General features: G+C 49.7%; 2 protein-coding genes across 3 annotated transcripts; one reads left to right on the top strand and one right to left on the bottom strand.

Annotated features, from left to right (window-relative positions):
• The first annotated feature begins 1,168 nt into the window (after positions 1-1,168).
• Positions 1,169-8,519, top strand: DDX27 (DEAD-box helicase 27). 2 transcript variants are annotated; one of them, XM_069872053.1, is made up of 21 exons: positions 1,169-1,309; positions 1,390-1,524; positions 1,627-1,686; positions 2,686-2,839; positions 3,194-3,240; positions 3,402-3,488; positions 4,259-4,364; positions 4,458-4,631; positions 4,914-5,064; positions 5,220-5,319; positions 5,801-5,942; positions 6,017-6,170; positions 6,285-6,366; positions 6,442-6,619; positions 6,755-6,861; positions 7,033-7,138; positions 7,245-7,339; positions 7,441-7,567; positions 7,732-7,816; positions 8,002-8,076; positions 8,291-8,519. In XM_069872053.1, the coding sequence occupies exons 1-21, from the start codon at positions 1,214-1,216 to the stop codon at positions 8,304-8,306; spliced, it is 2,277 nt and encodes a 758-aa protein (XP_069728154.1). In that variant the 5' UTR covers positions 1,169-1,213; the 3' UTR covers positions 8,307-8,519. The 2 variants fall into 2 exon arrangements, with proteins under 2 accessions (XP_069728154.1, XP_069728155.1); XM_069872054.1 differs by lacking the exons at positions 7,732-7,816; positions 8,002-8,076; positions 8,291-8,519 and having other exon boundaries at positions 7,410-7,445.
• A 722-nt stretch (positions 8,520-9,241) lies between these two features.
• SNRPB (small nuclear ribonucleoprotein polypeptides B and B1) lies at positions 9,242-12,354 on the bottom strand. The gene is made up of 7 exons (XM_069872086.1): positions 12,261-12,354; positions 12,033-12,184; positions 10,877-10,988; positions 10,464-10,616; positions 9,968-10,106; positions 9,701-9,826; positions 9,242-9,423 (listed from the first exon to the last, which is right to left on the bottom strand). The coding sequence occupies exons 1-7, from the start codon at positions 12,261-12,263 to the stop codon at positions 9,386-9,388; spliced, it is 723 nt and encodes a 240-aa protein (XP_069728187.1). The 5' UTR covers positions 12,264-12,354; the 3' UTR covers positions 9,242-9,385.
• Positions 12,355-12,452: the final 98 nt, after the last annotated feature.

Here is a 12,452-nt window from a genome sequence, read left to right as displayed (position 1 = left end):
AACAACGGATTATCTTTTTTTCTTAAAAAGGCTTATTTTCAGTTTAAATTATTTCTAGTCATTAGTTTTTCCTTGACAGACTACTTAACGTATTAATGCATGAATGAAATATTAGTCTTCGCATTGCAGGGTCATCTATTTAAATATCACTTTAATAGCTTAATACATAAAACCCTAGGGTGAAATCCAGGCCCTATTATCTCTAGCAGGTCCAGAGTTTCACCCAGGATATTAATCTGTTTTTTCAGTGCATGGAAATTAGAGTCTTTCAAGGACAATAAAATCTTCTCTAGGCAAATTAAAAATTATTAATGTCTCTAAGTCCTTCTTGGTCTGTTGAGTAGGTTGTGTACAATACCAGTTAATAGAAATGTTGACAGAAATAATGAAGGGAATTGGAAGAGTTTTTCCAACTGCAGACTCATATTTTATTTTTTGTTAGTCTGTTTTCCTGTGTTACTGTTTCTACTTTGCAACTATCAATACTTTGTTTTTTTATGCAAAACACTTTACAAAGGTATTACTATGTCCATTTAATAAGTGGTTAAATCATGGAAGGAAGAGTAAATTACTGCCCCCACACACACTCTGAATGACAAGAGAGCTCAGTATCGTGACCTGAGTGATCAGCGTGGACTACAGAAGCAGGGAGCAGAGGGTGGGAGAAGAAGGGGTATGTTCTTGCTTCAGTTCAGATCCCTTTGGAGCCTCCTGACCCTCCACCAGATCTACGCTGCCACCCAGCTTAGTGTCATCCACAAACTTGCTAAGGGTGCACTCAGTGCCTTCCTCCAGGTCATTGATAAAGACATTGAACAGGGCTGGACCCAGCACTGAGCCCTGGGGACACCACTTGTCACTGGCCTCCAGCTGGAGTTAACTCCATCTCCCACCACTCTCTGGGCCCTCCAGCCAACCAGTTTCCCCCCCAGGAGAGTGTGCGCCTGGCCAGGCCAGAGGTGACAGTTTCCGAAGCAGAATGCTGGGAGAAACCGTGTCAAAGGCTTTACTGAAGTCCAGGAAGATCCATCCACAGCCTTTCCCTCATCCAGCAGTCGAGTCACTAATGTAAGAGCCTGAAAAGTTACCAATCTATTATCGTTACCCCAGCTCTACAGAACCCCCGCTCCCGGGCTCCTTTCCGCTGGGCGGAGGGGGGCGGGGGCGGTCCCGGGGCGGTCCCGGCGCGTGTAGCCGCGCGGTTCCGGTGGCCATGGCGGCCTTGGAGAGCCTGGGGCTGGTGGGGACGATCGCGGAGGGAGACGAGGGGCCCGAGGACCCCGAGTCCGGGAGCTCTGAGGATGAGCAGGTGGGGCCGCGCGGGGCCGGGGCGGGGTGGGGGTGTGGGGCCGGAGGGGCCGAGGCCGCCGCTCACCCGCGTTCCCGCAGGAGCCGCTCCGGGCGCCGGGACTCGGGCGCCGGGGCCGCGCGGGCGGGGACTTCAGCGCCGCCTTCGAGTTCGGAGAGGCCGAGGCCGGCGGGGAGGGCGCCTGGGCGGCGGCGCTGCGGCAGCTCCGCGGAAAGGTGAGACCGGGCCGGGCCGGGCCGGGCCGGGCGGGGGCGGGGGGGGGGGGGTCGCCAGTCGCCGCTCGCCTCACGGCCCCTCTCCCCTCGCTCCCTGCCCAGAGAGCGGCCACGACGCTGGACGAGAAGATCGAAAAGGTGCGGCAGGCGCGGAAGCGGCAGGTGAGCGCTCTTCCCTCCCGTTACCAGCGGCCCAGGGAGCTGGGAGCAGGTCTACATAACAAGCAGAGCTCACACGGATGGAAGGTTCTACTTTATGCCCTTTGTGGACGGTAGTAAACTGGGTGGAAGCGTGGATCTGCTGGAGGGTCGGGAGGCTCCAAAGGGATCTGAACAGGCTGGACCGCTGGGCTGAGACCAATGGCAGGAGGTTCAACAAGGCCAAATGCCGGGTCCTGCACTTGGGGCACAACAACCCTGAGCAGCTAGAGACTAGGAGAAGTCTGGCTGGAAAGCTGCCTGGAGGAGAGGGACCTGGGGGTGTTGGTTGACAGCAACTTAACAGGAGCCAGCAGTGGCCCAGGTGGCCAAGAAGGCCAAGGGCATCTTGGCTTGGATCAGAAACGGCGTGGCCAGCAGGTCCAGGGAGGATCTTCTCCCTCTGTACTCGGCACTGGTGAGACCGCTCCTCGAATCCTGTGTTCAGTTCTGGGCCCCTCACCACAAGAAGGATGTTGAGGCTCTGGAGCGAGTCCAGAGAAGAGCAACGAAGCTGGTGAAGGGGCTGGAGAACAGGCCTTATGAGGAACGGCTGAGAGAGCTGGGGGTGTTTAGCCTGGAGAAGAGGAGGCTGAGGGGAGACCTCATTGCTCTCTCCAACTACCTGAAAGGAGGTTGTGGAGAGGAGGGAGCTGGGCTCTTCTCCCAAGTGACAGGGGACAGGATGAGAGAGAATGGCCTCAAGCTTCACCAGGGGAGGTTTAGGCTGGACATTAGGAAAAAATTTTTCACAGAAAGTGTCATTGGGCACTGGCAGAGGCTGCCCAGGAAGGTGGTTGAGTCCCCTTCCCTGGAGGTGTTTAAGGGATGGGTGGACCAGGCACTGAGGGACATGGTTTAGTGTTTGATGGGAATGGTTGGACTCGATGATCCGGTGGGTCTTTTCCAACCTGGTGATTCTATGATTCTATGATTTTAAAGCTTTTTAAAATTCTTTTCTAGGAAAAAGAAGCCAAACAAGTTAAAGTGAAGGATGAAGATGTGGATGCTGAGGATGTTCAAACCGAAAAGAGGGAGTGTGAGGATGTCAGTAGGAATGAAGAAGATACAGAGTCTCAGTATTCACTGGATGATGAAACCATCTTCACCAAAGCAGGTATTGGCCATACACAGTGCAAGAATGTCTTGTCAGGACCAAGAATCTGAAAGATTGGCTCACTGGAGGAAAGTCTACAGCGAAGCTGTGCTGGAGTGGGCAAGAACCACTTACTTTTTGTTGCTTTCTTCTGTGACATTCTTTCTGATTTTGGTCAGGCTCATCTTAGATGGTAGCCATGGCACTTCAATTGAACTCATCCCCGAGAAAGGATATTTGCCTGGCATTTTACTCCATTGCATGCCTGTATTCATTCCTGAGGCTTCTCCCTCAAAAACTGAGATGAAGGGAGTCACCGTCTCTTGTTGTACATTTAGCTGTGATTGCTAATTCTTGTCACGTTTCTCTTTGCAGATACAGTCAAAGTGAAGGAGAAGAGGAGAGCAAAAAAGGGAGAAATGGTAAGTATTGGACAAAATGACACTAAATCATTCCGTAGCATTTCTGCTGGAGGAGTTTGACTTTGGTTAACAAACTAGCTCAAAACCCTCTCAGAGCACTGTGATAACAGGTTGTGTTGCTGCCCGTTTTGTTCCAGTTTTGTTGTTCTTGCTGTTTCTAGGAAGCAGAGAGCTTTTTCGAAGATGCTTCTCAATATGATGATAACTTGTCATTCCAGGATATGAATCTCTCACGACCTCTGCTAAAGGTAATTCAACTACTTCTGTTATTGCATATGTTACTTTGAAAAATGATGTACAGCCTCCTCTCTGAACTGTCAAATTGCTTTTTGCTGCCTCTCTGAGAAGGAAATTATGTGGAAGATACTGTATTCATGATTTAGGAGCTGTTATTCCCAAATAATGGATACCATTCTTTTTATTTGCAATGTCAATGCTATCTTAAGTGAGACTTGGCACAGAATTGTAGATTGTTTGAGTTGAAATGGGCCTTTGCAGCTTGTCTTGTCCAACCCCTGCTCAAGCAGGGCCTCCCAGAGCTGGTTGTCCAGGACTGTGTCCCAGTAGCTTTCGAATATCTCCAAGGATGGAGACTCTGCAGCCTCTCTGGGCAGCCTGTGCTAGTGCTCAGTCACCCTTACAGTAGAAAAAGGTTTTCCTGACGTTCAGAGGGAACCTCCTGTGTTTCAGTCTGTGCCCCTTGCCTCTGGTCCCATCTTTGGGCACCACTGACAAGAGCCTGTCTCTGTGCTCTTTTCTCCCTCCCTTCAGGTATTTATGTACATGGACAAGAACCCCCCCCAAGGCCTTCTCTTCTCCAAGGCTGAATGGTCCCAACTCTGTCAGCCTTTCCTAATACACAGGGTGTGCCGGTCCCTTCTGTCATCTCTGGGCCTTTGCTGGACTCTTTCCAGCATGTCCATGTCTCTTGTACCAGGGAGCTCAGCGCTGGGCACAGCAGACCAGATGTGATTTCTGGTACCAGAGACAGAGTTTAATTGCTCTATCTCCTTTGCAGGCAATCACAGCTCTTGGCTTCAAGCAACCAACCCCAATTCAAAAGGCTTGTATCCCAGTGGGACTTCTGGGGAAGGATATTTGTGCCTGTGCTGCCACTGGGACAGGTAGGGAGTCGAGCAGGGCTCAGGAAAAATGGAGAATTAGCTCCTCTCAATGATGCATAATTCTTGGTGATTCTTCTTAATTTTATTCTTTAGGTAAAACAGCTGCCTTCATCTTGCCGGTCCTTGAGCGTCTGATTTACAAACCTCGTCAGGCTCCGATAACACGGGTGTTGGTTCTAGTGCCAACACGAGAACTGGGTATTCAGGTGCACTCTGTCACCAAACAGCTGGCGCAGTTCAGCAGTGTCACAACTTGCCTTGCTGTAGGTGAGTATTGAGTTGCTTGTGTGAACTGTACGGTCCTGTACAGAACTGTGAATTCCTCTTGTGGTTATTGCAGGCCTAGTAGGTGTGCTGTGGTTTAAAATCTCAATTTCTAGTACCGTGCTGTACTTTTTATTTGTTGGATTCTCGAAAAAAAAGGTAGGATCGCTTCAAACTTTGACTGTGGTATTAATCTGAGTTGTTTCCCATTCCTTGGGCAATTTAAATCTGTGCTCTGCTGCATCCCGCTCGGTGAGTCAGTAGTCTATGTTTGCTCTCTTTCAGGTGGCCTAGATGTGAAGACTCAGGAGGCAGCTCTGCGTTCTGGGCCAGACATTCTTGTTGCCACTCCTGGGCGACTGATTGATCACCTCCACAACTGCCCTTCTTTCCACCTGAGCAGTGTTGAGGTGCTGATTTTGGATGAAGCGGACAGGTAGGCTAAGCAGGACAGCGGTGAAAAATGAGAGGGCATTTTTTTGTGTTCCTGTTCTGAGGCTATAGGGCAGTCTTTGTTGCCCTGCCTTAAGTCATGTCTCTTAGCTAGAAACAGATAAAGATGCCTTCCCTTGCTGTTTTTCCTCTGCGTAGGATGCTGGATGAATACTTTGAGGAGCAGATGAAGGAAATAATTAGGTTGTGCTCCAACCATCGTCAGACAATGCTTTTCTCTGCCACAATGACAGAGGAGGTAAGACGGGCTGCTGCAAAATATATTGAAGCAGAAGGCTGAATAGACTGAGAGTGGGGTTGTCCAGCCTGGGAAAGAGGAGGCTCCAGTGAGACCTTAGAGCACTTTTCCAGTACTGAAAGGAATACAGAAAAGCTGGGGAGGGGCTCTTGATCAGGGAGTGCAGGCATGGGATGAGGGGGAATGGTTTTAAGCTGAAGAGAGGGAGAGATTGAGATGAGATACTGGGAAGATGTGTTTTCTTGTGAGGGTGGGGAGGCCCTGGCCTAGGTTGGCTAGAGCAGTGGTGGCTGCCCCATCCCTGGAGGTGTTCAAGGCCAGGTTGGATGGGGCTTGGAGTACCCTGATCCAGGCAGGTGGAACTGGATGGGCTTTAAGATCTCTTCCAACCCAAACTATTTCACGATTCTATGAATAAAATTTGTCTGGTCTTTTACCAGAGATTATGTGGACACTTTTTTTTCTTACACTGCTTTGACAGGTGAAAGAATTGGCATCTGTTTCCTTGAAAAATCCCGTCCGAATTTTTGTCAACAGCAACACAGATGTGGCCCCTTTCCTGCGGCAGGAATTTATCCGGATCAGACCCAACCGAGAGGGGGACCGTGAGGCCATTGTATCAGGTTAGTGATGAGCAAAGAAAAGCTGGAATCAGTCGGTGACTGTGAAGCCAGCCTCTGAGAGGACTTTCTTTCAGCTCTACTGACACGGACCTTCCCCGATCATGTGATGCTTTTCACTCAAACCAAGAAACAAGCTCACCGTATGCACATCCTTCTTGGGCTGATGGGTCTGCGGGTTGGGGAGCTTCACGGGAACCTCTCTCAGGCACAGCGGCTGGAAGCACTCAGGTATTAGTAGGCTTAGTTGGCAATTGTAGGCAAAAAAGAAGTTAGGAGCTGGAAGTTTTAGGGCAGAAGTGGATTGCTGTATTCATTGCTGATGCATTTGCTCTCTCTGCTTAGGCGCTTCAAGGATGAGCAGATTGATATTCTTGTAGCCACAGATGTGGCTGCTCGTGGACTTGATATTGAAGGTGTTAAAACAGTGAGTATTGGTGGTGCTGAGCTTTCTAATGAGTCCTCCAATATTGTTTCCCTGCGAACACTGTTTCTGTTACAGGTAATCAATTTTACCATGCCCAACACCACCAAACACTATGTTCATCGAGTGGGTCGAACAGCAAGAGCAGGCAGGGCTGGTCGTTCGGTTTCACTTGTGGGTGAGGAAGAGCGCAAGATGCTGAAGGATATTGTGAAGAATGCCAAAACACCAGTGAAAGCCAGAATCCTCCCCCAAGGTACTCACTTTGCTGAGGCAAAAAGCAGGAGAGTAGGTGGGATGTCACAGTACAGAGGGACAATAAAAGAGGCGCTGAAAAACAGCATGAACTCTACATGAGCTGCTTCTGATGTTCATGCTGTATCATTTTCAGATGTCATACTAAAGTTTCGAGAGAAGATTGAGAATCTAGAGAAAGATGTGTATGCAGTTCTTTGCTTGGAGCGTGAGGAACGTGAGATGCAGCAGTCGGAGGCCCAGGTAAGGGTTGTTCTAGGATTTATTTATTTTTACCTTAGTTTTTATTAGGACCTGGAGTAGATTCAGTGCATAAGGAATTTACCCTAGTGTACTTAACTTGCCTTCTTTAGTAAGGGAAGCGATAGATATTTGTAACCACCGTGACCTTACTTCTGGCCTGTATTATCTCAGATCAATAAGGCAAAGAAACAGCTGGAGACAGGAAAAAAAGAGGCTGTGGGTGAGGGTTTGGAGCGGAGCTGGTTCCAGACGCGGGAGGAGAGGAAGAAAGAGAAATGTGAGTCATAATACTGCTATCATGGTAAATTCCATAGCTGAAACTAACTGGACTCTGCTCTGTACTTAAACAGATTCTTTATTCTGTGATTTCCTTTTTTCTCCAGTGTCTAAAGCCCTGCAGGAGTTTGACCTAGCATTACGAGGCAAAAAGAAGAGGAAGAAATTTATGGAGGACAGTCAGAAAAAAGTGCAAATGACAGTGAGTATATTTAGGGACAATTGGGACCCTGGCTGGACTACCCTGGCTTTCCCTTAGCAAAACCTCGCAGCACTGTGAATTCGCATTTTAACACTTTTCAGCCAGAGGAGAGGTCACAGTTTGAAATCTTGAAGTCTCAAATGTACGCTGAGCGGCTGGCAAAAAGGAATCGCCGAGCAAAGCGAGCCAGAGCCTTGCCAGAAGAGGAACCAGCAGCAGCACCAGCAGGTGGAGACATTTGTTTTACCTTATGTCAGTGACTTTGTTACCAACAGGTGAACTGAAAACATGCAGGGAGGCACTGATCTTGGAAGGAACGGCCTCCGTGCTGGCCAGGGTGTGTGCTTGCAGAGAGGAGCCATTGCTTTTCCTGACTGTTGTGTCTCTGTTAGGCCCCAAGCGGAAGAAAAAAGTTTCTGTGTTTGATGAAGAGCTTACCAACACAAGCAGGAAGGCTTTGAAACAGTACCGTGCTGGGTAAGGTCTTTGCAGTAGTACACTAGTCCAGACCTTAGCAGGCGGCTTTTTTTTGGATCTCTAGTTTCTCCGGGATAATTTGACTGATACTGGGGCAAAAAGTGGGCAGAGCAGAGAAAGGATTATTCAGTGGACACATTTCTGGTTTTTTTGTCTTACCTCCTCCCCTCCTCTCTCTTACGAAGTCCATCATTTGAAGATCGAAAACGCTTGGGCATGGCCCAACGCAGGAAAGGAGGAAACTTCAAATCCAAGTCCAGGTACAGCTCCCTTTACTTTCTTATTCATGACTTTTCCCCCCCCGCTTTCTGTTTCCCCTTGTGATTGTGGAAAGGTCCTCACTAAAAGTTGATTCTGCAGTAGCTGACCCGCCTACTGCAGGCCTGGTGCTGGGGTGATCAAAGATGGTGCTGTTAATAGTTGCCTAGAAGCAGCTCAGTGTTTTTTCCATCATTTCAAATGTTTTCTCTTCAGGTACAAGAGAAAATAAGAACTGTTGGCAGTTACCAGATGGGCAGTTCCAGACGCTTTTTCCCAGGCCTGGATTTCTTTGTACTGTGAGGAGACAACTTCAGTAAAACTTGCATAGTTTTTCCATCAGGTGGTGGAAGAGCTTTGGGATGTTCATTAATACTTCAGTGAAGACTTTGTGTAAAAACATCTTCAGCAGCCTATGCAATAAAGGATTGTTTTTTCTCTAAAACATTTGGTCTGTTTTGTAGGATAGCTGAGATCTTTATCAGACTTCTAGTTCATGCAAGTCGTCTTTAGGACAAAACCTGGAGAACCCGTATTGCTTTGTTCATACACTTCTGTGATTTCAAACTAACGTGGCTGAGCAGCAGAGCCTCTTTCTAAAACAGGGAGAAGTTTTTCAGGCTGTGTGTCACAAAGATGGCTTCAGAGGGAAGCATGAAAGCACAGCTCCCAGAGGCTGCGGAGGAAAGGATTACTGAGGGGGAGCTGTAAGCTGAGGCAAGAATGGAAGACCACAGCCAGAGAAAGGGCAGGTCTTAATGATAAGTTTGCTCATCCTGGTTTGTTTTTTTGTTTTTTTGACTAGAAGCAATGCAGCTTCCCATAAAGACTTAACAGGTTTACTGCAGCCTAACACACAGCACCAGGATCACTATTCCTCATACAGGCACCATTGTATGAGGGAGAATTAAGATCAGTAACTCAACTGTTGGACTCTGCGAATTTTTATTATCTCCACCATCCCAACAACTTTCTTTTCATCAGCCTTGCTAAATTTCTTTGATACAGACCTAAAGGACCAAAGTGGCCCAGGCCAGCCATGAATTCTGAGCTGTGGATACAAACTGTGGTTTTTTGCTTCAACCCTGCTCTATTGGGGTAACCAAAGTGCAGCAGTGAAAGGCAACAGCTGTGCTCCTGGAACAGTACAACAGTGGCTCCAAGGACTGGTGTTTACAACTTTTATTAAAAAGGGCAAACTTTACAAGCAGTAAATATAAAATATACATAGCTAAGCTGTGACAGGTGGTACTGCTCGGTGTATTCCCTTAATCCGTCTTCTCACAGCCCAAAGGTACACTACGGGATATCTTATGGCCTTGGTGGACGCATGCCAGGCGGAGGGGGTCCTAGGAACAAAGGGAAGAGCTGAATATTGAAGAGGAAAGCAGCAGCAAGGCTAAGCCAGACAGATGTCTTCCCCATGCCTAAAGCAGCCCTAGGAACACATTTTTGGCACAGAAGCATTTTCATAGAAACGTTAAGGTATTTCATAGAAACACTAGGTTGGAAAAGACCTTATTACAAGCACAACTGGGGAGGCACTGGAATACGTTGCCCCTCACATGTTCCATTTATGTTATGGCCTCTCCCAGCTTCCAGGCACTGAAGACGACCTTTGCTCACCTCTCATTCCTGGGGGTGGTGGTCTCATGCCTGGTGGGGGCATTCCCATAGGAGCACCTCGGCCAGGTGGCATTCCCATCGGTGGGCCCATAGGAGGTCTCATGCCCGGAGGAGGTCCCATCATCCCTTAAGCCAGAGAAAGAATATGCACGTAAATCCAGCTGAATATTCAAGGCATTAGTTAAGACATCCAAATAAGCTTCCATAATACCAGTTTTTGCCACGCGGTGCAAGCTCCTTGCTGCCTCATTCCAAGGAGTAATTTACCTGGAGGAGGAGCTCCTCTGCTCATGGGCGGAGGAGGACCCCCACGGCCCGGTGTGTACTGGGTCGGGGCTCCTGCTATGCTGGCAGTAGCGGCTGCAGCAGCAGCTGCCACTGTTCCACGACCCTGAGGCGTCATCACCTGCAAACAGAGCAAACGGGCTGGCAGGGAGAGCACACCATCTGCTTAACCTTAATAAGCACAATTTAAATTATCCCTTCAGACAATTAGGCCAGTCTCCTCTCAATGCATTAAATAATTCTACAAACCAATGGATGCCACTTGAATTCTGTGCAAAAAGCTACACTTTTCAAGCCTCTTCTTCCATCATAAGATAGAATTCCCTAGGGAAACCTCAGACCAAAAAAGCTTTGCTAGGCTCAAACTGCCAAGTGACGGAAACTCAGATTGTAGTCTTCCATTCCACCACATCAGTAACAACTATTAAAACCCATCCCAGCATCCAAACAATGCTTTTAACGGCGCACAGATTCTCACCTGCTGGGATGGTCCTCCCACTCCTCTGACAGGGCCAGCCAATCCTGCTGGCGCCTGTGGCATGGGTGCACCAGCCGGTACTCCCCTGCCTGCTGCTCTTCCAACTCCAGGTCCTCCAGCAGCTCCAGCAAGAGGTACCCGGGCGATTCCAGTCTGAAAAGAGACATCCCCCCAAAAGAAAGATCTATCAAAACGAGTGTCCTCAGATTCCAGGGATGCGCACAGCCCTCCTTTGTTCAATTAATGCCTGAGCCCACCAAGGAATCCCAACTTTCAGTAGTGAGATTGGCTAGACTGAGTCACAACAGCATCTGGTAGCCCGAGACAGTGCCGTTGTGGTGTTCCCCTGCAAGGAAGCAAATCTATCAGACATCCCTTCCCTTTCTCCTCAGCTCTGCACTCATTCTTCTTACGTCTTTTGGAGGTGGTCCTTCAACTGTCATGGACACCAGGTTTTCTCCTCGCAGCAGCACGAGACCAAGAACTCGTTTCTCTTCCCGCTCTGGCTGTTTCGAGTTTTTAGGTCTAGTGAGAACAGAAAGAAAATATTGCAAGACAGAGAACAAGAAAGTCAATGCTGTTCCTTGAATTTGCAACAGGACCCACGTAGCGATTAAGGCACGGACATCGTTGATGGGGGCGACAATTGAGATCAACTTTATTGAGAGGGTGCAAACCTTATATAGTGCTTCTGTATCCAGCAACAGCTACTCCAGCGAATTTCCACCCGTGAAAATCCCACAGTTCAGCGACAGAGTACAACCCCCCTGTTTTCCACAGATGTCCCCCTGATATTTGTGTTTTCTGACTAGTACATTCCTTTCCTATTAACCCACAGGTCTTAATAAAGGTTCCAAGGTCTCAACAACCTAGCAAGCATGAGAACATCAGCCGTTTGTTCTGTGCTTGTCGCTAATACTGCACGTACACCAAGGCATCAGCCATTTGCCCCAGCACACACGCAATACTGGAATCTTTATAGAATCACAGAATAACCAGGTTGGAAGAGACCCACCGGATCATCGAGTCCAACCATTCCTATCAATCACTAAACCATGTCTCTCAGCACCTCATCCACCCGTGTCTTAAACGCCTCCAGGGAAGGGGACTCAACCCCCTCCCTGGGCAGCCTCTGCCAGTGCCCAATGACCCTTTCTGTGAAGAATTTTTTCCTAATGTCCAGCCTAAACCTCCCCTGGTGGAGCTTGAGGCCATTCCCTCTCGTCCTGTCCCCTGTCACGTGGGAGAAGAGGCCAGCACCCTCCTCTCTACAACCTCAGACCGACAACCCAGGCTACTCCAGAGAAGAGAATCTACTGCGTACCCTGCATTCTATGTGCCTCAAAACGAGCACCCAGTGAAGTCTAAACACAAGATGCGCGTGATCTCCATGATCTTTTGCCCGTGATACTTAGCCACCACAGCGACTGTGGGAGTCACGCAGAGGCAGATTTTGGTTATTAGAAAAGAACTGAACAAAGCACCCTCGAGCCTCACCCCCTCCCCCGGATCAGAGCTGCTGGTCGCACACGCAGAGCCCCGCCCCCCCGGCCCGGCAGCCCCGCTCACTTGATCTTGCGGAACTCGTCGCAGTCGCAGAGGATGAGGTTCATGTGCTTGTCGAAGGCCTTGAAGGTGCCGATGAAGACGCGGCCGTCCTGCAGGATGCACCGCATGCGGTAGTCGATGTGCTGCAGCATCTTGCTGCTCTTCCCCACCGTCTGCAAGAGAGAAAGCGCCGTCACACCGAGCGGGGCCCGGGAGCCGGCCCAGGGCGGCGGGGCCCGCCCGGCTCACCATGGTTGCGGCTCCCCACGCTCCTCTCGCTGACACGAATCCCGCTCCCGCCGCCTCCGCCTCCCTCCCGCCCGGAAGTCGCTACGCGCGGCGCCCGCCACTTCCGCCCGCTGCACGCGGCCCCCTCGCCGGCGCCCCGCCCCTTCCGGCGCACGCAGGGGCCGCTTCCGGCGGGCGGGGCGGCCGCTCCGG

Source organism: Phaenicophaeus curvirostris, chromosome 18, assembly GCF_032191515.1.
Source record: "Phaenicophaeus curvirostris isolate KB17595 chromosome 18, BPBGC_Pcur_1.0, whole genome shotgun sequence".
Lineage (NCBI taxonomy): Eukaryota > Metazoa > Chordata > Aves > Cuculiformes > Cuculidae > Phaenicophaeus > Phaenicophaeus curvirostris.
Note: the sequence above shows the minus strand (reverse complement) of the source record. Positions and strands in the feature narration are given on the sequence as shown.

Bases quoted from the DNA above. Each gene is read 5' to 3' on its own strand.
- SNRPB (XM_069872086.1), bottom strand. The intron at 10,989-12,032 runs GTGAGCGGGGCT...TGTTCTCACTAG, and splicing joins GACGAGTTCCGCAAGATCAA to ACCTAAAAACTCGAAACAGC. The intron at 10,617-10,876 runs GTAAGAAGAATG...GTCTCTTTTCAG, and splicing joins AAGGACCACCTCCAAAAGAC to ACTGGAATCGCCCGGGTACC.
- DDX27 (XM_069872053.1), top strand. From the start codon at position 1,214: ATGGCGGCCTTGGAGAGCCTGGGGCTGGTGGGGACGATCGCGGAGGGA. The intron at 6,171-6,284 runs GTATTAGTAGGC...CTCTCTGCTTAG, and splicing joins CAGCGGCTGGAAGCACTCAG to GCGCTTCAAGGATGAGCAGA. The intron at 7,139-7,244 runs GTGAGTCATAAT...TTTTTTCTCCAG, and splicing joins GGAGAGGAAGAAAGAGAAAT to TGTCTAAAGCCCTGCAGGAG.